The 26,011-nt window shown below is 40.9% G+C and overlaps 1 protein-coding gene across 1 annotated transcript; it reads left to right on the top strand.

Annotated features, from left to right (window-relative positions):
- The first annotated feature begins 1,241 nt into the window (after positions 1–1,241).
- On the top strand, positions 1,242–25,415 carry CROT (carnitine O-octanoyltransferase). The gene is made up of 16 exons (XM_060248443.1): positions 1,242–1,409; positions 5,065–5,189; positions 8,343–8,524; positions 9,269–9,393; positions 13,134–13,242; positions 14,889–14,982; positions 15,070–15,195; positions 15,706–15,807; positions 16,143–16,226; positions 16,333–16,440; positions 17,191–17,321; positions 19,377–19,500; positions 21,553–21,631; positions 22,961–23,054; positions 23,211–23,330; positions 24,454–25,415. The coding sequence occupies exons 1-16, from the start codon at positions 1,289–1,291 to the stop codon at positions 24,572–24,574; spliced, it is 1,845 nt and encodes a 614-aa protein (XP_060104426.1). The 5' UTR covers positions 1,242–1,288; the 3' UTR covers positions 24,575–25,415.
- Positions 25,416–26,011: the final 596 nt, after the last annotated feature.

Here is a 26,011-nt window from a genome sequence, read left to right on the forward strand (position 1 = left end):
GTGAAAACAACTTTATCGTCAGTGCGTAGGCAGGGTTGTTGTTGTTGTTCCTGCAGCTGCCTTTAACTTTCTGGGCTGCATCTAAGTCATATTGCGTAGAAGGCAGGAAGGTGGAAATGCTTGTTGAACCTCAACCGCCCTGCAGGATTATGTGTGAATTCAGAAACGGGGCTCAAAAACATGGAAGACTTCTTCTCGGTGCTTATGGGTCAGAAAATGCTTGAATTTTTAACTACCTTATATATATAGTCTTATATATCTAAAGTGGTGGCATGGCTAAGGTGGGTAAAAACAAAACAACCATGATCGCGTGCGAATTGCGAAAACAACGTATTGTCAATGCATAGGCATCGATCGCTGTGGCTTTGAGCCTAGAGTAGCATTCCTGGGGGTTTGGGAGTCGAGCCTGGGAAGAGCGAGGTTTTAAAGTTGTTTTGACTGCATGGCAAAACAGTCAGTGTGGGACAGTAGCTAGAAAGTCAGGCTATATGAGTAAGAGACCCAGCTTCAAGTTCTGGTTGACAAACTGACCACGTGTTTGTCATTCTTTTTCCAGCCTACCCTGCTTCATGGGATTCTTCACAGGATAGATGGGGGGAGGGGGCACGGGACAGGGCTATGCATGCTGCTCTGAGTTCCTTGCAGAAAGGGTGGGAAAAATGTAATTAAAAAGGAATAAAGATGTGGCAATCACACAGCAGAAATGTAATTAGAAAGGAATAAAGATGTAGTAATCCCACAGCAGAAGTGTTAACACTGCATTGCATGTCCGCCCTACAAGCTTAAACAGACTTCATGATCAGTCTCTGTTCCCAGTATTCTTTGCAGGAAGCCGTGACAGAGGGATGTGCAACCTATAGAACCCTGCATTGAAGAAGGGGTTGAAGATACAAACTGTGTTTTAACTGCACTATGAAATGGTTGTCTGGAGAGGCTGAGGGAATGACATTTTTATCCCAGATAGCTTGAACATTGCTTTGTGGAATGTGCTTCTGTGAAAGTCATGGAGAATGTTACTTTAATGTTAGTTACTGCTTGTGTTGTGAACAGTGAAGGACAATTAAAGGGCCTATGGAAGGAAGAACAAACAGCATTCTTTTTGTCAATATTATTCAGGCCTAACTATTGTGCATCAGAGAGAGGGAGTTTTTTGTTCTTTTATTGGCTTTCCTATGTAATTAATTTTTGGGTGGAGTCTGCTAGAGCCAAAGGAAATTTGCAAATAGTAGAATGGGAAATACAGTTATAGTAGACCGTAAAATAGAAACCTACCTTTTTGCTGCAGATTATGAATATGGAAAACCAAGTGACTGATACTTCTGAAGAGCGTACATTTCAGTATCAGAGAACTCTTCCTTCACTTCCAGTGCCTTCTCTTGATGAATCTTTAAAGAAATACCTTGATTCAGGTATGTTGATTTTTAAAAATTGCATAACAAGCTGCTGTTCTGGGTGGAAGCTATTAGAAAAATACTTGGTGGTTTGTTGGTTGTCTTAATCTGATAGCCTTCTATAAATCTGAAGGCGTTAGGAACTTTGAAGTATGCTAATACATAATTTGTGAAGAGAGCTAGTAAGAAACGCTCATTGACCTTCCCTCTGTATTTAAGCCAAATAAAGTTGCAGTAAAATATGTGCTTTTGGACTGCAGATAGTCTTACCCAAGACAATGGGAGTAGCTTGAAACCATGAAATATCTGTGCTAAAACAACTAACATTGACTTCCAGATGATCCCCTCTCTTGTTTCAACTTCAATTCTAGTTAGAGTTGCCAGCAGGCCTGTACACATGAATGCATGAAATTGCCTCATACTGAATCATACTGTAGAAAAATTTCCCTTTAATAGAGGCTTGATATGTGAGAATGAGCAGCTGAAGTTTTCGTGTTTGGGAGTTAGATAACATCCCATTAAGCCCTTGTTCACAAGAAAGACTTTTTCCTCCCTTTCAGGTAGTTGGCAACTGTAGTTCCAGGCCTGACATTGCTTTGGAAACATCAAGGCATGTGACAGGATGACAAAGCATATCTCTGCTTTCTGAAGTGGTTAATGAAAGCATTCTTGCAACTCAGCGATCACCTTTCAGATATTTGTGAAGCAGCAGTGATACAGAGCCATTTTTTTCTCCATTAGAGCAGGCAGAATTTTTAGTTGCTTAATAATCTGCATTTGACAGATGTATTTTGGTAGTCATTTCAAAGAAAAAGGTGCTGAGCTCCCTAGCACAACTCTTTTGCATGTGCCACACAACCCTGACATCACCGGAAGGTGAACTAAATTATATCATCTCAGCATCTACCTTAAAATACTTCTTGAATTATAATTGTCATAATAAAACCTTTCTCCCACCATACTTTTAAAATTACTTTCTCCTGTGTGGCCACAGTAAAGATTTCTGCCTGTCTGCTTTATATATTGTAATTATTTTCCCCTTTTTTGTGGGGGAAAGTATTAGAAAGTTTGTCAAATCTTAGCATTCAGCAAAATTCTCACAGGGGGGTTGAACAATGGAGCCCAGAAGCAAGTATTGGGGAGGGGGTGAGTTAAGAAAAAAATAGCACAATACCATTTAGAGGTTCTGGAGCTCTTCTCCTGTGAGCTCCTGTCCAAAATGAGGCCTGGAAGTACAACTGCTGGCAACATACTGGCATATGTACAAGGTTAATGGCTTATTTATTTATTTATATTTGAACTTATATCCCGCCCTTCTCACCGAAGTGTCTCACCGAAGTGGCTTAACTGCAAAACACACTGTGGCTGTGAGTGCATGAAGTGATGCACAGTAGCATACGACTATGCAGCAACCAATAAATATTGGTGGGTTAGGATGGCACGAGGGAAAGCTCCCTCTGCTCTTGCTAAGAAAGGTATTGTGCAATATAAGGGCTTCCCTCATTCCTTGGCACTACAGCTGAGTCATCAGTCTCTGGCTAGTAAGTGTCATCTGATAACTACTGCTATTTTTAGCCATCCTGAATCAAAATGCTTCTAATTTAATATGTATTGCTTAACTTTGTGTTAAGTTACAGTCCTTTCAGTTTAACATGGAACCCTAAATCAGTCCATGCTGGGATTTCTCTAGGGATGCACTGAAGAGCTATAATAGGATAATTCACAGGTTACCCAGTCTATGCTCCTGTGTAAACTGTTTGCAGAGCATGACCTAAGGTTGTAACCCTCTACATAATAACACTTGAAAGAAATTCTGTGAAAAATAAAAAGCCACTTTACTGCCAGAAAAGCTGTATGTAGAATTGGCAACATTTTATTTATTTATTTATTGCAAAAGTGGATGGAAATTAAAATCACAGCATGTTCATTGGCTCAGTCAAGCTCATCCCCCCCCTTCCAAATGAGATAGTCTAAAACTATGCCAGGAAAATAAGCTGTTCATGATGTTTGGCTTGCTTTGGACTTAGCAAAAGGGTAGGTGAATTGTTTGGAATAATTTATAAATGTTACAACCTGGGTTTTTTTGTAGAAAAAGATCCAGGAGGAACTCGTTTGTATATTAGACCACGCCCCCTGATATCACCATCGTTTCACACAGGGGGTTTTATAGGAAAAGCCCAGCAAGAACTAATTTGCATATTAGGCCATACCCCCTAATGCCAAGCCAGCTGGAACTGCGTTCCTGTTCAAAAAAAGCCCAGGTTACAACACAGAAAAATCCTGCTGGGGAATTATAATAAATAAATAATAAATAGATAAATAATAAGTAGATAATAAATAGTCTTGACAAAATCATTGCCAAAAACCCATAGAAGAACATGACCAGGGCTGGCGCGTGGGAGTACCTCACCTGGGGGTGTCACCAGGCGCCCCCTTGCCCCTTCCCCGGCTGGAAGGTGCCACTTGGCCGCTGTGCTCTTTGGAGGCTTCCTTAGAAGCGCTGCCTGGTCGCTTTGAAGCCGAAAGTGGCCATTGCCCATTTTGGAGGCTTCCAAGGAAGTTTCTGAAGAGTGCAGTGTTTTAGCGGCACCCGGCCACTTTTGGGTTGAAAGCAGCGGAGCAGCCATTCTAGCAGGTGCAAGTGGAGGAGTGGGGAATCAAACCCAGTTCTCCCAGATAAGAGTCCGAACACTTAACCACTACACGAAACTTCTTCTCCTCCTCCTCATGAAGGCACCGCTCAACCGCTTTCAACCCGAAAGCAGCTGGGTGCCACTAAAACACAGCACTATTTGAAGGCTTCCAAGGAAGCCTTCAAAGAGCGCACTGGCCACTTTCAGCTTGAAAAGCAGCAGTGCAACAGCACTCTTGTGCGCCATCTGTTGCTCTCTCCTCCCACACTGCCCTGCATGATGACATCACTAGTGATGTTATTGCACTGTGGGCTATGTGCCTGCAAAAAAAATGAAAGGGAGGTGGGAGGGGCACGCCACAGGGGTCTGGCGGGAGCGGCAGAACCCCTAGCGCCGAGCCTAGACATGACCCCAAGGTATTTACTGGGCAGTGAAAATAAACATCTTGATTTTAGTTGCATCTGACAGCAGTTGTAAAACTATTTTTTTTCTGTTTTGGGTTCTTTTTCAGATAAGAAAGTTAAATTTACTTTTTTCATCTGTATAAAGCAAAAAAAAAATAAATTACATAGGAGTAGTGTGATTGTACTAACAGTTCCTAGTTAGGATCCTTTGTACCAGGATCTGAAGCCATAGTTTGAAGTTGGTTTACTAACCACAGTTAATCTTAACTAGATTTCAGATGCTGTATGAATCTGAATATCTGACCTTATTCCTTGATGCTGCCTTGATATTTTCTGGGTACAGAATGAAAAGTGATGTTACCAGTATTTCTTGAAGCAAAGCAAGATTTGAGTGATTATTTGCAAGCCAAAGCCTGGGTTCACAGTGCAAAAAAAGTTTAAAAACTGTTGTTTTGCATTGTATCTGAAATGAACCTACACTGTACTTGTTCAGATGTTTTCAGATGGTCTTTTAAGAATTAGTTCTCTGAAGGGAGTTGTAGCAGTTTAATTTTTTAATACATTGTTGGAGCATAAATGCAACTTGAAGTAAATACATTCAGATTCTTTTAAAAATATTTCCCCCCTGTTTTGCAGTAAAGTCCTTCCTAAACCAAGAAGAATATCAGCGAACTGAGAGCATAGTAAAAGCTTTTGAAAATGGGATTGGAAAGGAGCTGCAGCAAAAATTACTTGAAAGAGCTAAAGTAAAGCGAAATTGGGTACGTTTTCAGGAATCTGTGGACTTTTCCATGTCTTCGAACGTGTGCAGTTTTTCCGAACTTTAATGCTAGGGAAGAACATTATAATGCAAGGATTAAATGTCAGTAACCATCAAGCAGTATACTCAAGGCTTCGTCTTTTACTTGAGTTATTTCCTTTTTGGATTATATAATGCCTAGCATGGCATTTCAGAAGGTAGGTAGAATTTCAGGCAGGGCTGTTTCCATAGCATTTTGTCATCACAAGCATATAATCTGGCCTTCTAACTGTGCTGTTTTGGGGAGCTGAAATAGCTGTGGGAGTGGGGTAGAGCTTATTTGCCTCATTGGGAAGCTGCATGTGAGCTCCTCAGAACATGGGCAGATTGCCTTTATTGATCACTGATTTTTCAGACAGCAGAGGGAAAGGTTGTTTTTCAGACAGCAGAAGGAAATGGCAGAGTGGCCTCAGCTCCTTGCCAGTTGGAGGCAGTCCCACTGAGGTGCAATGCCAAGTATGTGTTCAGAAGTGATATAAACATGAGTTACTACCATTCCAAGGGGCCTGCAAGACAGAGCTATTCCACCAGGCTTTTGGTTGAGGCAGCGGGTATCCTATTTCAGCTATTATTCCATCAATTGGCCTTCCTTGTGGTGGCATCATGTTTTACTATGGTGTTATCTTATTTGTTACTATCATTTTATTTTGGGCTGATAATTGTTTATCCTGTGCAGTGTGCCGTTCTCATCTGTGATGCAATTAACTTGTTTTATTGTTCCTGCCTTGTTTAATTTTAATGTATTGTTTTAATTCTGAATTGTAGGTTTTTATTGTTATTAGTCTATGTTGTGATCCACCCTGAGCCCATTTATGGGAAATGGTGGAATATAAACCTACTAAATAAATAATTGATTGATGGATTGGAAGAGGGCATATATTTTTCATACTATGTATGTGTATGTATATACCCACAAATCATTTCACCTCCTTTTCTTTTATTTTTTTGACTGATATTCTGTGACAAGTATTAACCTCTGTCATCCTGATGTATTCCTCATGTATCCAGGGGTTAGAAAGAGAATTTTGTGGTCATTCCATTAGTGATACTGGAGTGGGAGAAAGTTGAGGGATGGAGAATTCTGCCCCCAGAGCAAACTGGAAAATAAATGATTGCAGTTTTATTGGCATTTGGGGAACAGAATGGAAGGGAGGATGGATGTTCAGGGTTTTGGGAGAAAATCTGTAGAGATATCCTGCCTGCACACTAGGGAAAAGTGTGAAGATGAACTTAGCTTTCCACATTGTCCAGAACATTCTCAACCTTGGTGACTGGTAAGTTCACTTATTGAATTTGGGGCACTCTACCTTGCCAAGTTGTTGTGAAGTTAAATGGAGAGGATGAGAGAACCATGTACACCCACCCTGAGCTTCTTGGAGGAAGGGTCAGACAAGGATGTTAAGATAGAGAAGGCAACTTGAGAGACTGCTTCTGCTGACCTCTTGTCTTTAAGTCATCTTCTTACCAGGGCCGGCAGTTACTTAGGGCACCACCTGGCCTAGGAGTGCCAGGAGGCGCCCCCTCTCCTCCCACACTGCTCCCCGAAGTTGCCCTGCTGCCTTCCGGACATTGCCAAGGCTTCCCGAGGCTCAGGAAGTCTCAGTGAAGTTGGGGGCGTGACAGTGAGTGCGTTCTGCCTTGGGTGGCCGAAACCCTAGCCCTGGGCCTGCTTCTCACTGATTCTTAAAGTAGTCAGCAGCCTGCATGTAATAGTTAAGATGCTGCTCAGGCTGTCAAAAGTAAATGATGCACAGGAAGGAAGGCCAATACTGAGGATTTTTCAGGGACATTTGCAGTGCACTCTGGTGAAATCATCATGCTTAAACTGGAGTAACTGCAGAGGATTGTGCTGTTAATCACACAGGAAGGTCCAGGAACAAAAGCCATGTCATCCTCTTGATTAATACAGTATGCAAGCTTTTGAGTTTTGCAGAACTGTTTGCCAGGATTGAATATAAAGCATTATTTGGACTACTTGAGATCTTCCAAGAGTTGAGACTGCTAGTATTCATAGTCTATACCTGAAAATAGATAACACATTTTCCTCCTGGTATTGGTAGAAGGATAGATAAATTACAGCAAAACCAAAAGCCGCATTGCTAATGATTGAGATGGAGAGCAATGCCTGCTTTTTTATTCTAAATTTATATATATAAAAGACCAATTTACATTAACATGATGGTCACAACAGTGCAAATGCTGGACTTTGTATACATTCACAGTGCAGTTTTGCTGGGTGGTTTTGTTGAACTCTCAATGTCAAGTAGCAGTTAAAGTGTATGTTGCCAAGAGCCCATACTATAAAATGCAAGGATGCTATTATAATGGATGTTATTTTTATTATTTTATTATAATGGGTATTATTATTATGGAGGATGGGAAGATGTTATAAAATGGGAAGGTTAAATAGACCACAGCATTTCAAGATTCTAGATTACACAGTTTTGCTGGGTGGTTTGTTAAACTCCCAACATCAAGTATCAATTAAACTGTATGTTGCTAAGAGCATGTACTATGAAATGCAAGGATGTTATTATAGTGGATGTTAGTTTTATTATTTTAATGGCTATTATATTAATATGGAGGATGGGAAGATGTTAAATAGATCACAGTATTTCAAGGTTCTAGATTACACAGAAATGGCTAAAGTTCACATACTCAATGTTGACTAGTGTTATCCTGTAATCTGTAAACATTAACAAAGGGGTACAGCCAGACCTGAATGTGTTGCCATCTAGTTGACCCAGAACTTTGTGCTTACTACACTGTTTTGGAGCAGATAGTGAACCTCTTATATGAGTAAATAAAGTGAAGCATAATAGGAGAGTGTAGGGCCTGTTATGGGCAGGGATCCAATTATTTACTCCAGCATGCCCAGAAATATTTTTGACTGCTCCCTCCCCTAAACTGACAGACCTCCATGCTTGCAATTGTTTTTAAAAATCTCTTTAGCTTCAGTTGTGCTTTTGCATGGAGCATGAAGCAATGCACGTTGAGTTCTGTTATTCCCAGTCAGGATTCAGTGCTGTTTCTTTTGAGGTTATGGGCAAATGTAAATAAATAACAGTTGTGCTAAAATCTTCTAATCCTAATTTCTTGGGTTTTTTCCCCCCAGCTGGAGGAATGGTGGCTGAATGTGGCCTATCTTGAGGCCCGTATACCAACACAAATTTTTCATAATTTTGGAGGTCCAGGCCCTTACCTTGAACACTACTGGCCAGTGAAGGAAGGGACTCAGATTGAAAGAGGAAGCATAAGTACATGGCATACTTTGAAATTCTGGGAACTATTGAGAACGTAAGACATTTAAAATCATACTGTACAGCTTCTCTGGCTCCTGTATTTTGCCTTTACTTTGGGGGAAATGTCAACTCCAGCTTTTCTTTTTTCTTTTTTTTCGATTTTAATTTTTTTATTAAAAACATGCATAGCACACAGCAAACAAAAAAGCTTTTCTGAAGTAGATAAGAAACTGTGTGGTGGCTGCAGCTGGCTTGTCCCTCTGGATTCTCCCCCTATCACAACTGAGGGGTAGGAGAAGTAAGATCCACATTCTCCCCCTTTTCCAACCCTGTATAAGTCCTTTTGACCATTCCCTGCAGAGGCACGTTGTAACATTACAGCATGGTTCAGTAGGGGAAGGGTGAGTTCTGGGTTGTGGGAGGTCCTGGATAAATTACCATAGTGTTTGTCTTTGCAGAGGAACAACATGAAAAGGGGGAGGGATGGGGAGGAGTGAGCAGCTTGGGAACGGGGGCTGTTGGTGCCTGTTCCTGCACTGTTTGCTGCTGTCATCATGGCAGGGGCACTTTTGGTGTCCTCATGTAGATGCAGCCCCAAACAAAGGACACCTCACCATCATTTTCTGAAAAAAGATAGCTTTAGGTGACTGCAGCAAATAATTCATGTTACAAGTAACAGAGTCAAGCAATAAATCTCCAGAAACACTCTCCAGTTTCATCTGGGAGAAAAAATCTTTCCTAATACCAAAAGTGGCTTTCAGTGAACACTTAGTGTCTCCTATATTTTTGTTTGCTGCAGGGAAAAATTGCGTGTACATAGATCTGGTAATATGCCTCTGGACATGAATCAGTTCCGAATGTTGTTTTGCACGTGCAAGGTTCCAGGAATTACTCAAGACTCCGTTGTCAATTATTTCAGGACAGGTAAACAAGGACATATTCTCTCGATTAACAGAGAACCTTTAAAATATTGTTTCTCTGATGGCAGAATAAATAGTACTTGGACTTTTTCTTTTGATTTAATTGATAGCATTTCTGTAAGGATAATTTGCAGTGTGGGAATCCAGAGAGGTAAATAGAGTGATCTGATGCCTTGTATTGAGACAGCTACTGTGAAAGAAATCATGCCAGGAGTTGAATTTTTAACTTTGATCAGTTTAAGATATGCCTTAAAGAGAACAGAGTACTTCCTCCTGGAGTCCTGGTACATTATCACAGAAATGCACTGTATTTTCAAAAATACTTAAAGATTTTTTATATGATGAACAGTTGGACTTTTGTAGATGAAATTTATTACCATACTATTTAGGTTAAAATCTTTTTTGATATCTATTTATGTTATTGCTAGTATTAGATATTTTGGGTATCTTAAAATAAAAAGCAATTTAAGATTGCGATAAATAGAAAACACCCTGGCAGCTGCTTTTCCCATGGCTGAAATGAACATATTTGTGCTAGAATCATACCCTGCAAATGTCATCTTTAACACTGGCCGTATTAAAGCAAAAATGACACATTAGCAGTTGCAGTAGCCCTTTAAAGGCTCAAAGGAGCTAGTGGGCAGGGCTGCTGGGTCCTCCCCTCAACTTGCTACTCTTGTCCTTGCATTCTGTTTCCTCAGGTACTTGTTGTCTAGTTGGCTTCTAACACCAAAAGTCAGGCAGTTATAAAAAGAATGCGTGAAGGTGGGAGGGAAGGAACAGCTAGCAAGGAAAAGCTTTGCTGGCCATGACACAACTGGAATCTGTGTATCTTTGGGACTGCCTCTTCCCTTGCATCCCTGGATGAGCATTATGCTCTGCTGAGAACAATCTACTGGTGGTCCCTGACCCTAAAGATACCTGGCTGTCCTCAGCTAGAGCCAGTGGAACTCACTGCCAAATAGCACCAGGGCCCTGTGGGATATGATGCAATTCCATAGGGCCATAAGGCAGAGATGTTCCGCCAGGCCTTTGGCTGAGGACAGAGATGGTTTCATCATAGCCAGCACCCTCCTCTTTCCTTCTTTTCTTCCTCCATCTTTGTTTTGGCCCACCTGTCTGAGTTTACGGTGCAGTTCAGAATGGGGTAGTAAATATTTGACGCCATCTTAAAAAATGTAGTTGCTCTCTTGGTTTTGTTTTTAACTGTTTTTATTGATTGTAAATCACCTAGAACAGGGGTGTCAAACATGCATTTCGGGGGCCGAATCAGGCCCCTGGAGAGCTCCTATCAGGCCCCCGAGCAACTGGCTGTCATCTGCTTCCTTCTCCCTCTCTCTCTTGCTACCTTCTGCATCACAGCTTGCTTTGCAAGGCTTGCTTAATCGCTCAGGAGCTACAGAGCAAAACCACTCTTTTCTCCATTGGCTGAGGGTCCTCCCCCCCAGTCCCTTGGGGAAGGAAGCAAAGAGCCAGAGCTTCCTTTGTCCAGTTCTCTGGCTCCTATGGGAGAAATACAAAAAAAGTGCTATACAAATGAGTGCTAAAGCTTTAAGCATGTTTTCAGTTTTTTAAAAATATATATATTTGTGTTTGTCTGTGTTCTTTATAAAATTTATATCTCTGCTACTTAATCTTAAATAGGTACACACATGGCCCAACCCGACATGACTCGGCCCCTCAAGGTCTCATTTATGTCAGATCCAGCCCTCATAACAAATGAGTTCGACACCCTTGGCCTAGAGCCTTGTATCAGTAGGGAATAGGCAATTCATAAACTGAATATATAAAATAAAAATTAATGTTTTAAACATTAAGGTGAAGAGACCTTTGATGTTGTGGTCTATTGTATAGTTGTTTGTAGTAGTTGCATACCAAACTATAATTGTCAGCTTCTTTATTTTGGGACATAAGAGCCCCGTGGCGCAGAGTGGTAAAGCTGCAGTACTGCAGTCGAAGCCCTCTGCTCACGACCTGAGTTCGATCCCAGCGGAACCTGGTTCAGGTAGCTGGCTCAAGGTTGACTCAGCCTTCCATCCTTCTGAGGTCAGTCAAATGATGACCCAGCTTGCTGGGGGGAAGTGTAGATGACTGGGGAAGGCAAGGGCAAACCACCCCATAAAAAGTCTGCCGTGAAAATGTTGTGAAAGCAACGTCACCCCAGAGTCAAAAATGACTGGTGCTTGCACAAGGGACTGCCTTTACCTTTTTTGCTCAAGAAATACAGCCTTACCTTGCATATCCTAAATTTCTCACTATGTATGTATCCAAAGTTCACAAGGCATAATATGGATGCACAGCACTGAATGGTCAATATTTGTGCAATGTTAAAGAAATCCTTCAGATCCTTATGAAAACACTAGTGTGCTGATAAACCTCCATACAAATGCCTTGTTGCCTCTGTATGCACATTCAGAACTTTTGTATAGCTTTGTAATCTTTACAAATGTTGTTTATAGGTGCAAGAAGCTCTTGGCAGGAGAGTTGAATTTGTCTGCACATCTGGGCATTTTGCTTTTCTTTGGAACTTGGTCTGTTGCTTTCTGTATTCCATTGGAATCCATGTGCAAGTGGTTGTGCCTTATGAGAATACCTCCTCTTCCTAAAATTCTTAAAGAGTTATGAACCATCTGCTTTTTCTCTAACCTGTTATTCTCAGCAGTCTGGGGAAGGGAGATCATTGACAGAAATAAAACTTACCTGCAAGGATACAGAACACTCAAGGCTTTTCCATATTCCCTGACAGTCCTCTCAGGAGCCAATTAGGGTAGTCCATATAAACAATTTATTTATTTTAGTATATTTCTATCCCGCCTATTCCCGCAGGGCTCAGGGTGGAGTACAACATATGATAAAACAATAAAATACAATAAAAACATTCTATAAATAGACAACTCAACAGCACTCAGATTACCATGTCATCACATATTGCCCAGACAATGATAAATAATCCATAATTTACAATTCAGCAGCTTGTGAAGATTTCCCTAAGAGAACCTTCTTTAACCTGTGGCAGAAGGTCAGTAATGACCTCAGAGAGTGTTCTAAAGCCAAAATGCTGTTATAGAGAAAGCTCTCGCTCACACAGCCATCCACAGGTTGTGGACATGCAGGAAGGGACCAGCAGTGCCTGAACAAGTGCATATGAAAGGAAGCAGTTCTTGAGGTGTTGTAGCTGCCATGTATCATTTAAACTTTACAGTCAGTTGTTTTGGGTTGGGCTCTGAAACTGACACCCAGGATAGATGGAATAAAATAGGACTTGTGTATTCTCAGTGGCTTGCCTGACCCAACAGTCCGGCAGGCACATTTTTAGCAATCTTTGAAGGCAGCCCATATAAAGGATATTCTAGTACAGGTGCCACAATGGCATAAGTAACTGTAGACATATTCCACCTTACTATAAAGAGATACAGATGGCAGTCCAGTTGGAGTTTGTTAAAGGCATCTCCAGAGTCAGTTGCTTTTTACCATGCAGAAACCACCCAAACTGCTGGCCTGCATCTTCCCAGGAGAATGCAGTCATCATCCAGTGAAGGCACAGTACCCCCTCCCATCAATAACGATCACACTTCCAGCCAAGGGTACTGTTCCATCATGTGTTGAGTGGAGCCATGAGAGGCATTTTCCTGTAGCCCTTGTTGTGTTTGATGGCTGAAATGTGTTTTAGCTGGCATTCCATAACAACTACATGGCCAGCTGTACAAAGGGATCATGTCCCTATGCTTTTTCTTGTCCTTCCAGAGACTGAAGGAGAATGCCCATCTCATCTGGCAGTGCTATGTCGAGGTCGGATTTTTACATTTGATGCTGTGCATGATGGTCACATATTGAGCCCGCCAGAGATTTCCAGGTATATGTGTGTAAATGCTATTAAAATCTGTAACCAAGTTTCATTAGTTTATTTATATGTAAATTACAGCAGGAATTACCCAACTTGTTAGCTCTCTGGTATTCTGAATACATCCTTTAGAGTACAACCCTAAGAACATTTTCCTGGAAGTAAGCCACAATTAATAGGCCTGACTAGGATTCTGCACTCTCAGAAGGTCTTTGTGTCCATTGAAGGAACCTTTGCAAGACAAATGGTAGAGTTGAAACCCACTGAAGTGAATGAAGTCTATACAGCAGCAGTGTTTGAAAGAGGAATGGGATAAAAATATGATTATTGTCATTGTACAAGATATTAAGTCCTTCCGCCTGTGGTCGGAACGTACCTCGTTGCCACACATCTTTGGGAATGGGTTGTCTTTCCAGTATAGTAAATTGAAACCAGCATAGTCTGGATGTAAGGAAGCAAAACTTTCCTTTCACTCTGAATAGTAGTTGACTTAGGTTCTGCACTCAGTTTGCAGAATTATAAGAGCAAAACTAGTGGCAGTCAACGGATCTTTGACACAGCGACAAGGTGCCTTGCACAGATTTGGAAGAATTACTTTCAATATGGTGAAATCAGAGTTTTATTGAGGGGAATAATTAGCCTGCTAAAGCAAGCATGACGATATCTGGCATACAGCAACAGTACTAAATACTAAAATGCCCACATTAAGAGGCATATATCCCAAATGCACATGTGTACACACAAACACACTGTAATATGTATTAAGGAAAAGACAAGAGGCTATAAGTGGTGGCGCAAGAGGGTGAAATATCCCTGTACATTCCAGACAGTTTCAGGCAGGGGTCTCAAATGTGTGGACAGCCTTGCATCCAGAAGGAAGAACAGTGGACAGGCAGAGGCATGTAATGTGCCAAAAATGGGAACATTTTGTCAGCTATGCTCAGGGTGAAACTAGCATAAATGTACATGTTGGGGTTGGTTCTGACTTCAGTTATAGGGCTGTGACTTGAACAAGAGCCAATGATTATTTTTTCCTGAGCTAGAGAAAGGGAAGGAGGATCCAGGTGAGACGCTTTCCTGATTAGCCAAAGGTGACAAGGAGGGAGTTCCTGCATGCTGGGAGGAGTGTGAAATAAGGAAGGGAGAGGAAGTCTTGTAGTGGAAATATAGATGTGCTGAAGGCACTTTTAGTTATATCATCAAGCTGAGATTGTCAGAGGAAATTCCAGCTGGCCCAAACTGAGTCAGTGTGAATGGAGAACCTCAAGAATGCTACTGTGAATCCTAGGCCTTGATTAATTACTGACAGGTCCTGATTAAAGGTCTGGGACCAGGGAAAGGGAGAGGCTTATTTTACTCTGTGTCTGCCTTTGTTTTCATTGAGCGTGATGAGATCAAGGTATATGTTCACCAGACCTGTGTCCCTCTCTGCTGGCTTTTGTACTTTGTCTGGGTCTTGTCTGGCTGGCGGAGAATTGCTGGTCTCAGTTGCTTGAGGGGTGGGGGGAGCCAACTAAATGGTAACAGCAGTCCTGTAGTCAAGCCATCAAGCTATCATATATTCCTGACAGGATTAGCACCTCTGTTCCTGGGGGTTGTATGTGGTAGTAGGATCTGCTTGTTACCTTCAATTTACTGTTTTTTAATCCTTCTTCAAGGCAACTGACTTACATCCAAGAGAGGTGCCAGAATGAACCAGAGGGGCCAGGATTAGCTGCCTTAACCTCTGAGAAGAGAACCCGGTGGGCACAGGTTAGCAGACTTCATGGGGGATAACCTTCATGGGAGATAAAGGTGCATGAGTTTTATAATTTAATTATCCATTGACTTGTCTTCTAGATACGTGATAATCTTATTAGCCTGGATCCAAGAAACCTGTCCCTTTTGGAAAAAATACAGACAAGCTTGTTTACTGTCTGTCTGGATGAAGCAAGTCCTCAGGCTACACCTGAAGATTATTCACAGGTAGTAGAGAAAAGTAGTTACCTTTCTGTTGCCAGTGAGATATCAAATTCAGTGGTATTCTTTGCACCTATTTTAGGTTAAAAAGGTATTTACATTTGGTTGATTTTATTGATACATGCAACTTCAGGCAACTGTACAGGTGGTATAAAGCTATTTAATTGCTTTCACACCATCTATCACTGTGCATTGTATAAGTCTGGTAAAGATCAAACGCTATCAAGCCCAACTCTTAGCTGTAATGCTGGCTCAATACAACATCCTCTTCCCAGTCCTGGGAATGCAAACAGTGTTCAACAAATAGCACGTGAGAAGGAAGGAAGGATTTGGTATCCAGGTGAAAAATACCATTTGTATTTACAGCTATTGCACTTTCCATGTAAAATGTACATCATAGTCGAGGAAGTGTGTTCTGTGTGTCCTCTGATTTTTCAGCTAATGTTTTCCTGAACTTTTTCCTTGCTGTGTGGTGGATTTGTCTTTCATAATTTATAAAGCCATTTCTTCGTTTAGGTCACCAAGTTAGCACTGGGAGGAGATCCAACGAATCGCTGGGGAGACAAATCTTACAACTGCATTGTGTTCTCAAATGGGGTATTGGGCTCTCTCTGTGATGTAAGTGTTTTTGTTATTGTTCTTCTGTAATGCCAGGAAACTTATTTCTATTTCTTAAAAATATTTGCCTAGAGATTTTCAAAATTTGTGGGAAGAGGTGATGAATAGCAATTTCATTTCATAATTCAGATCATTATATAAGTGAACAGTTTTATGCGCTGTTTTATACATCACAGTTTATAAGGCATGTTCTTTAATAGCAAGCTGCAGTTTGAGAACTCATGCTATTTAGGAAGGTAGGGAGAGACAGTTTAATTAAAGAAACTGGCAATGTGGCATCTTCCCAAATAAGATAGTACTGTAACCTAATTATTTCTGTATTGCTTATGTTCCAGCATGCTCCTTTTGATGCCATGGTTGTGGTAGTGCTCTGTTCGTACATTGATCAAAAGGTCATTGAATCAGAAGGAAGATGGAAGGTATGTAAAAATTACACTCCAGTTCTCTTTCAGATAATGCTCCCTGTTCTGTGGAAATAAGTACAGGTGTTTTTTTTCTCTCCTATTTTTAAAAAATGAAAAACAGGGATCAGACAAAGTGCGGAATATTCCTTGGCCAGAGGAACTTGTTTTCAGCTTGGACCAGAAAATACTCAATGACATTGCTTATGCTAAAGGACAGTATTACAAGCAGGTATGCTGTTTGTGTATCTTCCCCATAAACACTGCTAGCTTCTTCATACCTGGCATGTCTGTATTGCCTGTTCTCTGTTATTGTTGTTTCAGTTTAATTGCCCCATCCTGGCCAAGGCTGAGCTCTTGGTGATGTACATCAAGTATATGATGTTTGGGGAGTTGTGTACATTTCATATTTCAGTTGTGCAGAACTCTCTGCCTCTTGTAGCCATTTTAATAAGCTCCTTCCCCCCCTAATTTTATCATGCTGTAAATCAAGCTGAGGAAAAGGTCATGGGGGAAATTACATTAATCATGAAAAATCGAGCACCGACATGTCTCTTCTTTGATTTGTGAGGCAAACAGAATGTCAGGAGGGGCACTCCCCTTTGACCCCGTTGTAGCTGTTGGTGACCAGTTCCAGAGAAAGAAAGTGAGCAGCTGTCTTCCCACACTTATCCCAGCCCTGAAAGAGAGAATACTAAATACCTTTAAAGACACAGTGAAATGCTTTTACCAGACAGTATAGCACAAAGATTTTTGCAAGCAGTGCTATGTTATTTCTAAAGCAGTCTGAAAACTTTCTGAAAGCATGAGTGAATAAGTTGTTAACTGCCTTGCAATCTTTATTTGATTCACCCTTGTCAAATCCAATTATTTTACATAAACTAAAAAAGTAGACTAGCTCCTTGGATGTACTGCTTTGCGTGGAGGTTGTTATAGCCTTTCCCCCTTTTCCTGTGGTAATACCATTTTTTGTTTTTCTCAGATATCTGACATGCAGCTCGTGAATTATGCCTTCACATCCTTTGGCAAATCACTAATCAAAAAGCAGAAGCTTCATCCTGATACATTTGTTCAGCTTGCTCTCCAGCTGGCCTATTATAAACTTCATGGACAGTAAGAAAAAGTTTATTACCTGGGTAAACTGTGAGCAGTACAGTATCAGATACATATGGTCTCAACCAGAACTGCACCCTTCTAAGTCCACTGAGCTCTGACCTAGATAGCTCAGAATAACCCAATCTGGCCAGATCTCAGGAGTTAAGCAGAGTTGGCCCTGGCTGGTATTTGGATGGGAGACTTACAAGGAATACCAGGGTTATGACAAAGAGGCAAGCTAGCCACCTCTGAACATCTTTTGCCTTGAAAACCCTATGGGGTCGCCAGAAGTCAGGTGTGACTTGACAGCAACAAGTCTACCGAAGTCAGTGGGCTTAAAAGGGTCTAACTTTTTAGGACTGCGCTGATAATGGAATAATAGGGTCTTCGTTTCAGATTCCTTCCATCTTTAGGAAGCCTTGTAAGCCAGCCTGAGCCTGCCTCAGCAGGGAGGGCAGGGTATAAATTGTTTTTTTTTCCCACTTAAAATATGCTTTTATTGTGTAACACATATATACAAACAAAAAAGAAAATATAAACTGTCAACAATCGTTACAATCAAGATCTTTCACCCACCCCCCTGAGCTGGAGGGGTAAATTTACAACTCCATTTCAGATTACTCGTGTCAATTCCCAAACTATTAATCCATGAATACAGTGGATCCCAGATCTTTTGACGATCTTGAAGGTTTCCCCCCCTTAATCTCATGGTTAACATATCTAACTCTGCAGCTTCTAAAACCTTAAGTAGAAATTCATTTTTGTCAGGTATTTTGGGGACCTTCCAATATTGAGCATATAATCTAGCTGCTGTGATTATATGTAACAACAATTGTCTTAGACATTTTCCCTTTAACAATGCTCAGTAGATATAATTCGGGGGTATGAGGGAGGCCAGATTTGAAGGTTTTCTGACACCAATCATATATTTGGGCCCAACATTTTTTTGCGTAGCTACACTGCCACCATATGTGGTAAAGGGTGCCTTTAATTCTGCCACATTTCCAGCAGGGCAGGATATAAATTGCAGGGCAGGGTATAAATTGAACAAATAAATAAATATAAAGCCTTACCATATCTTCATAGCTTTGCTGTCCCTCTTTTCATCAGTGGATTCCAACTATAAAATCCTCCAGTGCTAAATACCCCTGTTCATGCATCATGTAATAGTTTCTAGTAGATGGTGACTGTAGTGACCCCTCAAATTGTAAGAACTTTTACCCCTCCCCTGCTTGTGCAACTGTGATTAAATGCTCCTGACCACATGGTGGAGGGTTACATTTGTGACCAGCTTCCCAGGAGTTTATGCACACCTGAGAAGCTGGATTCAGATTCTTTGCTACTGACCTTTCCAGGATTCGCTTAGGCTGTTCCTGTCTCTGAGCCTCAGCTACCTCAAAGGATTGCAGTGAGGTTAAAACAGGCAGTGATAGTGCAACTATGTATACGAAAAGGTGGGGAAGAGCATGGCAAGAGCGTAATGTTCACCCTGTGCTAAGTAGCTGTTTTGTATATATCCAGTCTTCCTGCCCTTGAAAATGAATGGAAAATGCTTACTTTACAATATTAACAAAAACTAAATAGGATTCTTTATTTTGCTGGAAGATTTTACTTTTTTCCTGATGTCTGTGAACAAGGGCCTTCTCAGTAACGGCACCTTATTGGTGGAACCAGCTGCCGGAGGAGGTGCGGGCCCTGCGGGACCTAGGGCAGTTCCGCAGGGCCTGTAAGACAGCCCTCTTCCGGCAGGCCTATAATACTGACTGACAAGGAAATCTTTTGGATGGAACAAAATGCATCTGTAGACCGCCGGTTTTTATCTATCTTGCTTTTATTAATTTATGGTTTTAATTTTACTTGTAAGTGTTTTAAATTGTAGTATTTGAATTATCATGTTGTAAGCCGCCCTGAGACACTTCGGTGCGAAGGGCGGGGTATAAATCCCAATATAAATAAATAAATAATAAATAAGAGTTCTCTACACAGTGATTAAACATAATGCCTTCAAGAGTAGAGCACTGACCTCCTTTTCAGGGGCAAAGAGAGACCTTTCTTTTTATACTTCATTTGTAGCCCAGCATCCTGCTATGAAACTGCTATGACTAGACGCTTCTACCATGGCCGTACAGAGACTATGAGGCCATGCACCATGGAAGCAGTTGAGTGGTGTAAATCCATGCTAGATCCTGACTGTACTGTGAGTATCACTAATGTGTTTGTAGCTAAACAGATTTTAAGACCCCAAATACCTTGCTTTCCTTGGTCATTAATATTGAAGTGCAGGTATCATGCAGGAAACAGAGCTGCCTTCATGTATGGATGTGAGTGACAGGTGTTACATTTTAGTGGAAGATGCAATTACCAAAGGAGTATGGTTTATATCTTCCTTTTTGTATATGCCATCGACTGGCTTTGTAGCAAAGCAGAGAGTACAAGTTCTAAAGCATTACTTCAGTAACATGCACAGCTTGCCAGAATTATCTTTTTAGACAAGAGACAAAGCTTCTTCCTCATAGGATATCTAAAACCCTTTTCTAATAGCACAAATATTTTGTTTCATGTTATCTGAATTCTTCCTTGTTTTTAAGAAAGGCAGTGATAGACATTTGTGTTTTAGTGTCTTGCAGCAGAGATTAGGAATCGGGCTGAAGCAGAGCACTGTATTGTTTCTTCTTTATATTTCCTCACCTGTTCTGTCTTGTAGGCATTTGATCTCTGTATCCACTCACCGTTAATTGAACGGTTAAGGCGGAGATGATGTTATGGGAATCGTATAGCACCCTGCTTGCAATTTCCACACTGCAGCATTGTTGCTGAACAAACTGAGATGGCTAATTAAGTGATGAGCTGCTTGGCCCTTTCAGAGCTAACTTGCAACCTGTAGAGTTCAGCATCTTCAGTTTTGCTGCCTTGTCATTTTTGTAGGTTATCCCCACAGTATCTGTTTTAGTGCATCAAATGTACTGCTGTTGCTGTTACCTAATAACTGCAGATAGTCAGAAGTCTTCTCTTGAGAGAGAAGTTGGTTTTGATTGTTTTAAGAAAGGGGGAAGAATATTTTTTTTCATGCTGTATGAATTGAATTTTGAAGCTGGGGGAAATGGGGTATTTTCATAAGCAATCATTTTGTCCATTGCTGTTGCCCATGTAAAATGCAGTGATGCAAGTGTAATAGGGCCCTTTTAGTTACAGTTAGGCTTTTAAGACCTAAAAGGAGGTACTTTTAACATCTATGGGGATGTACCATCTGCCCCATAGTATCATGACAAATTAATTTGACATAGACAGAACGCCATCTGAGTTGAAATTGAGCTGTATTTTAAATTATTTTAATGTTTTTACAGTGTTTTATTGTCACAATGTGAGTTTATCATTGAATTGTGACTGTTTTTAGCTTCCCTGAGCCCGTTTGAGGAGGTCAGGATATAAGTGCAATAAATAAATAAAAATTAGCATGTTGTGTGAAACAAATTCTCCCATTCATGTACTGTTCTGAACTATTATTTAGGGCATGATCCCAGCAGCATTAAGCCCTTGTAGGTTTTGCTGATTCTGCAGGAAGCATGTGCCCACTTTGGGATGAATCATGCCTTTAATGTTTGAGAGGCTGACTGGCTTCTTCCTGGTATTCTAACAGAGGTTCAGCCTGTTTGTGCTCTGAAAGAAAAGCTGCAAACTTCAGAAAGATACTCTAACTTGCCTTAATGCCAGGGCTCTGACACCTTGTGGCTTTTTATTCTTGCAGGGCTTTATACTTCATTTTACCCACACTGCTATGTGTTTACCTTGAGTTAATTTAATTTAAAATCAACAATAGATGGAGAGCAGTCACAGTGCACATGTCGGATATCAGTCTGTTGTCTTTGATGGGGCCTTGCGGGGCTGTCGTGCAGATATCATTTAGATGTTTTTGGCGACATGACTAAACTCACATAACCACAAAGTGAGAAAAAAATGGAAAGAAACAGCTCTGCTGTTTCCTGTGGATTTTCTTTTCATCTTTGCAGGCCAGGACATGACTATGAAAAACAGTAGTGCAGTTTTTCAGGCTAGAATATTTCTGGCAATGCTATTGTTGTGAATTGTGTTTACTATGAAGTTTTTATTTTGCCTTGATGTGGGAGATCTGAAAATGTCTTTTAAGGAAAGGATAGGGATATATTACGTTAGTTTGGAGGAAAGAATATACAGGTCTGTTCTCCTGGCTATCCTCCGTTGGAATGGTTTTGCTTTTTCTTAATTTATACAGCTTGGTCAGCGACACCAGCTCCTGCTGAAAGCCGTTTCAAAGCACAACAAACTGATGAAAGAGTGTGAGAATGGAAAAGGTACTTTTTTTTATTGCCTGCCAAAGGGTATCTGCTTTGTGTCAAGTCTGTTTTTTTCCTGCGGCCCTTTTTCCTATTGCTAAGCTGAGCTTCAAAGCTTGTGTGATCGCTAAAGGTTTGTGCAGGTGTATGCCATTTTAATGGTGGGCCTGCTGCACTAGCACAGTCGCACAGAATTCATTACCATGTCAAGAACAGAGGAAACCCATTTGTTCTGTTTGAAGCAAAAGTCAGATTTGCCCACTGCTAATAGGCTGACTCTTCTGTCAGTCAGCAGGACATCCCTCCCCATTCTTGGAGAAATTTTTTCAAGAGTAAAAATTGCTTCATGAAAAGAGTTTTAAAAAACACCAAGCATCAAACATTGGTTCAGATAAACATTTAAGGCACTTGAGGGGAGGGGGGGGAGAGAAGAGCTTTCCTCAAGCATGGAGGAAAGGATGAAGAGCAGTTATCAGTGCCAATACTGCATGCGTATCACTTTGAGAAGTGAAGGTGGGGGAAACCAGAATTCTGCCTGCAGCAATGGAAGCTTTGCCATTGCTGTTTGCAGGTAAGATCAGTGTACCTTCCAAGCCAGGGAAGCAGCAGGCCACACCACTTGAGAGTGCGTTTCTACTGTCACTTCTCTTCCAGGCTTCTGACAATCTGGAGCTGACCATTGAGACTAGCCACAAGGCAGAGAACTGGACACCACTTTTAGGCTGCTTTCATGTGGCAGGGACTTTCCTTGCCTCTGCAAACACACACTGGGGATGAAGCTTCTGCACAGGGGAAACTCTACACTTTCTGTCTCTTTTTTCTGAATTGTTCCTTTCACTTGTGCTCCTCAGTGATTTGAAGTTGGCTCCCAGGGTATGGATGTCATAGCTGTTGTGATGCCCAATTTTTTTCTTTCATGCATGCACTATAAGAAATTTAATAATATGTGAAGTAATATTTATAAAGCTACATCAATTACCAGTCTTTTAAAAAGCATTTTAAAAAACCTCTCCAGTGTTGTGGGTGGGAAAAAAAGCCATAAAGAGGTATTCACAATGGGCTGACCATGGGAAGATTTGTGGGTGAGGCCTTTGCAGTGGAAAAAAATGAGCACCAATCTATGCAGACACCATGTACTTGGACTGCATTTTTTCCAGGGTGATGAGAATGTAAGGCAGGTTTGTGAAGGAGTGTTTTGAGGCTGGGGAAGACCTGAAACAAGACTACTACAGCATGGCATTGGATGGAAACTCAAAACAAAAACAAAGACCCTGCAGCCTGAAAGCCAAGGAGGAAAAGGAATGTATGGAGCAGCCTTTAAAACATTGGGGATTTCTATTCTGACAGGATTTGACCGCCATCTCTTGGGCCTCCTACTTGTGGCCAAAGATCAGTGCCTTCCTGTGCCAGAAATTTTCTTGGATCCTGCTTTCAGCAGAAGGTATTTATAGTTTTGTAATATCAAATATATCTTTATGCATTCTGCTGGCTAAAATACATTTATCTCTGGGGGAAAACATGTTTTGTGCTTTATTCTGCTGTAGGACTGAAACAGTTGATTTGTGGTAATGTTTGTGTTTTTTGTTTACACTTGCAGTGGGGGAGGTGGAAACTTCGTGCTCTCCACTAGCCTGGTCGGCTACACAAGAGTGATAGGAGCAGTGGTTCCTATGGTGCACCATGGCTATGGGTGTTTCTATAGAATTAGAGATGACAGGTAAGGCTCAGCATTCTTCCACAGGAAATCTGCTATCAGAGTTTTCTTTGTGGTTGTCAGCATCATGGGGCAGAGGTAAGCCCCTGTAGCATTTCAATGTAAAAACTGGAGATCATAGTTCTTGCAGTCAGCACCTGGCTGACTGCTGTGTAAAACATTCAGAGAGGGTGGCTGCACTGCTGAGAGAGAGAAAATGCTAAAGCGTGAAAATGGCATTCATTGATTAGAAAGATACAGTGCAGTAGGAAAGGGGGAAGGAATTAAAAGAAAACCAATGATTGTCAATCAGCATGCTTGATTAAGGGTGGGAAGGGAGTGCCAAAAACTTTACTAAATTTGGCTGGCAAATGAGGAATGAAAAAAAGGAGAATTAAATGCTACTATACATGTGTGGAAGCAGTTGAGATGGTTTTGTCATCTGAGAGGAGCAAGGAGTCTCTCATTTACAACACAAGGCAGCTGTGTCCGTTCCTGCCCTGGTAAAACAAGCCCACTGTAATGAAATATTACTTTCCTGCTGTGACTTGAGAGCCAGGGTGGTGTAGTGGTCAGAATGTCGGTCTAGGATCGGAGAGTCCCAGGTAAGAGTCCCTACTCATGCCATGGAATCTTGCTGATTGATCTTGGGCCAGTCACATACACTCAACCTGAACGACCTCACAGAGGATAAAATGGAGGAGAGCAGGATGATGTCAGCCGCTTTTGGTCCCCGTTGTGGAGAAAGGTGGGGTATAAATGAAAAGCAAACTTGAAGCCTTTAACAATCCCTGGTATCCCCACGGGGATTTTTCAATGTGGCTATAGCACTGTGTCCTTGGACATGGCTGTGTGATTTGACAGTTGGCTTTCAAATGTGTGCCAGCAGTTAGTGTATTTCACTGAGTTTGAATGTGGAGTATTTGGGTCCGGTTGTGCTTCACAGATTTGCTTGTTTTCAACTGTAATCAACCAGTTCACAGGCATGCCGGTTGCAAAATTAAATTTCTTTTCACTTTAAAGTTATTTTATTGTGTACTTCATATGTTATCTATAAAACCGTGTTACTGAGGAATTCTGTAACACCATTATTCTTACTGACTGGTTTCATTGTCTGAAAAGTTGTGTTCTACCTTTGCACTCACAGGATTGTTGTGGCTTGCAGTTCCTGGATTTCATGCTTGGATACAGATGCAGAAAAACTGTGTAAGAACCTGTTCCAGTCTTTTCAAGACATTATCCAATTAATGGCCACCGCCCAACTGTAGAAAAGATACTGAAATACGTGCCTTTATTCCATACCAAGCACTTGCAAATAGAAAGCCTTGCCAAGAAGAGTGCTTTAACTGAGCACAGTGATAGTTTAGCATAGACTGTAGGCAACAATGTAAAGCCTTTTATGAGATTTACTGCAATAACAATGCAACTTCTTTTGAATAAGTTTGCAACAACAATGCAAAAACTTCACATTAGAAACTATGCAACATTGAGTCTCAGCAATGCAAACATGATTGAATCTGTGGCAGTTTAGAAAACAGTTTAGGCTAACTTGTTTTTATATTCCTAGTGATAAGGGAGTTCCGGAAGGTAATACTGAAAATTACAATAGTTTATATCAGTGCGTGAACGCTGAACCCTTACATACTCATTCCAGAGAGAGTAGGTTGTGGTGCCTTTCTAAATGGTATATCGATCATGGCTTTTATAACTTTTAGCTTCTGAAGTAATCAAGAAAGATATTGGAATCCTTGGGATTTTTGTTTTATGTATAATGTAGCTGCTGTCTTCCACTTTACACAGAAATTGTTTTCCTTCAAGGGCTTCTCTACAGATAGAGGCTTTTGTATAGAAAAGGAGAAAATTCTGTGACTTGAAAAACATTCTTTAAATTTTATTTTTCCAAACAAATAACAGAAAGTGAAATAATACTTGAAAGTTTACAAAGCATAAATGTGGTGATTAAGAACTGCATATGCCACTGCTGCTCTCTATATAGCTTGATAAGATTCTCAGGATTTAAGTCTTCCTTGGTATCTCAAGGGGAAGTGGGATTCTGTTGTATCAACTATGTCATTTCCTCTTTGAAATAAAGCCAGCTCAGACCTGTGAGTGTGACTTGATTAATATAAAGGTACTTTCATTCATTTGCATTTTTAAAAAGTGGGTACATGCTTCGTTAGGCCAGAAGCCACCATCTTCCACCCCTGTGATAACCTTCTATGATACTTTTCATAAAGCAGTTCTTCTACATGTTCAGATTGACCAAGGTAGCTCACTAGCAGCTTGAAACAAAACAGACCCCAGCAAAACAATAACATTCCATTTGAAGTGAAAAAAATCAGTAAAATTAACTCAAAGTTAATGTAATATACCCATAGACAGTTGTGTGAGAATAGTATCTCTGGAATTGCCTTTTTGTTGCATGCAGTAGTGTTTCTCTGAATATTCTTGTGTTCCTTAATCTGAACAATACCAAGTGTATCCCTTGCAGAGTTACTAGTTCCAGAGAGGTAATTGTTGGCTGCAACCAAAACAACAGTCTTGTGACAACTAAAAGATTAACAAATGGATTTTTATGAGTTAGTGCTCACTTTGACAGATATACCTAAAGGTGGGGAGGGGCTTTTTAAAAAAACAGATCATTCCGTGCTGTTAAAAGCGGAAAAATTCAAACTACAAATGGCTGTTTCAACATCTCCAGTAAG

This window comes from Heteronotia binoei, chromosome 10 (genome assembly GCF_032191835.1).
Source record: "Heteronotia binoei isolate CCM8104 ecotype False Entrance Well chromosome 10, APGP_CSIRO_Hbin_v1, whole genome shotgun sequence".
Taxonomy (NCBI): Eukaryota; Metazoa; Chordata; class Lepidosauria; order Squamata; family Gekkonidae; genus Heteronotia; species Heteronotia binoei.

Excerpts from the sequence above, each read along its gene's own strand:
- CROT (XM_060248443.1), top strand. The coding sequence starts at position 1,289 with ATGAATATGGAAAACCAAGTGACTGATACTTCTGAAGAGCGTACATTT. Across the intron at positions 13,243-14,888 it reads AGCCCGCCAGAGATTTCCAG|GCAACTGACTTACATCCAAG; the intron begins GTATATGTGTGT and ends TCCTTCTTCAAG. Across the intron at positions 21,632-22,960 it reads AGAGTGTGAGAATGGAAAAG|GATTTGACCGCCATCTCTTG; the intron begins GTACTTTTTTTT and ends CTATTCTGACAG.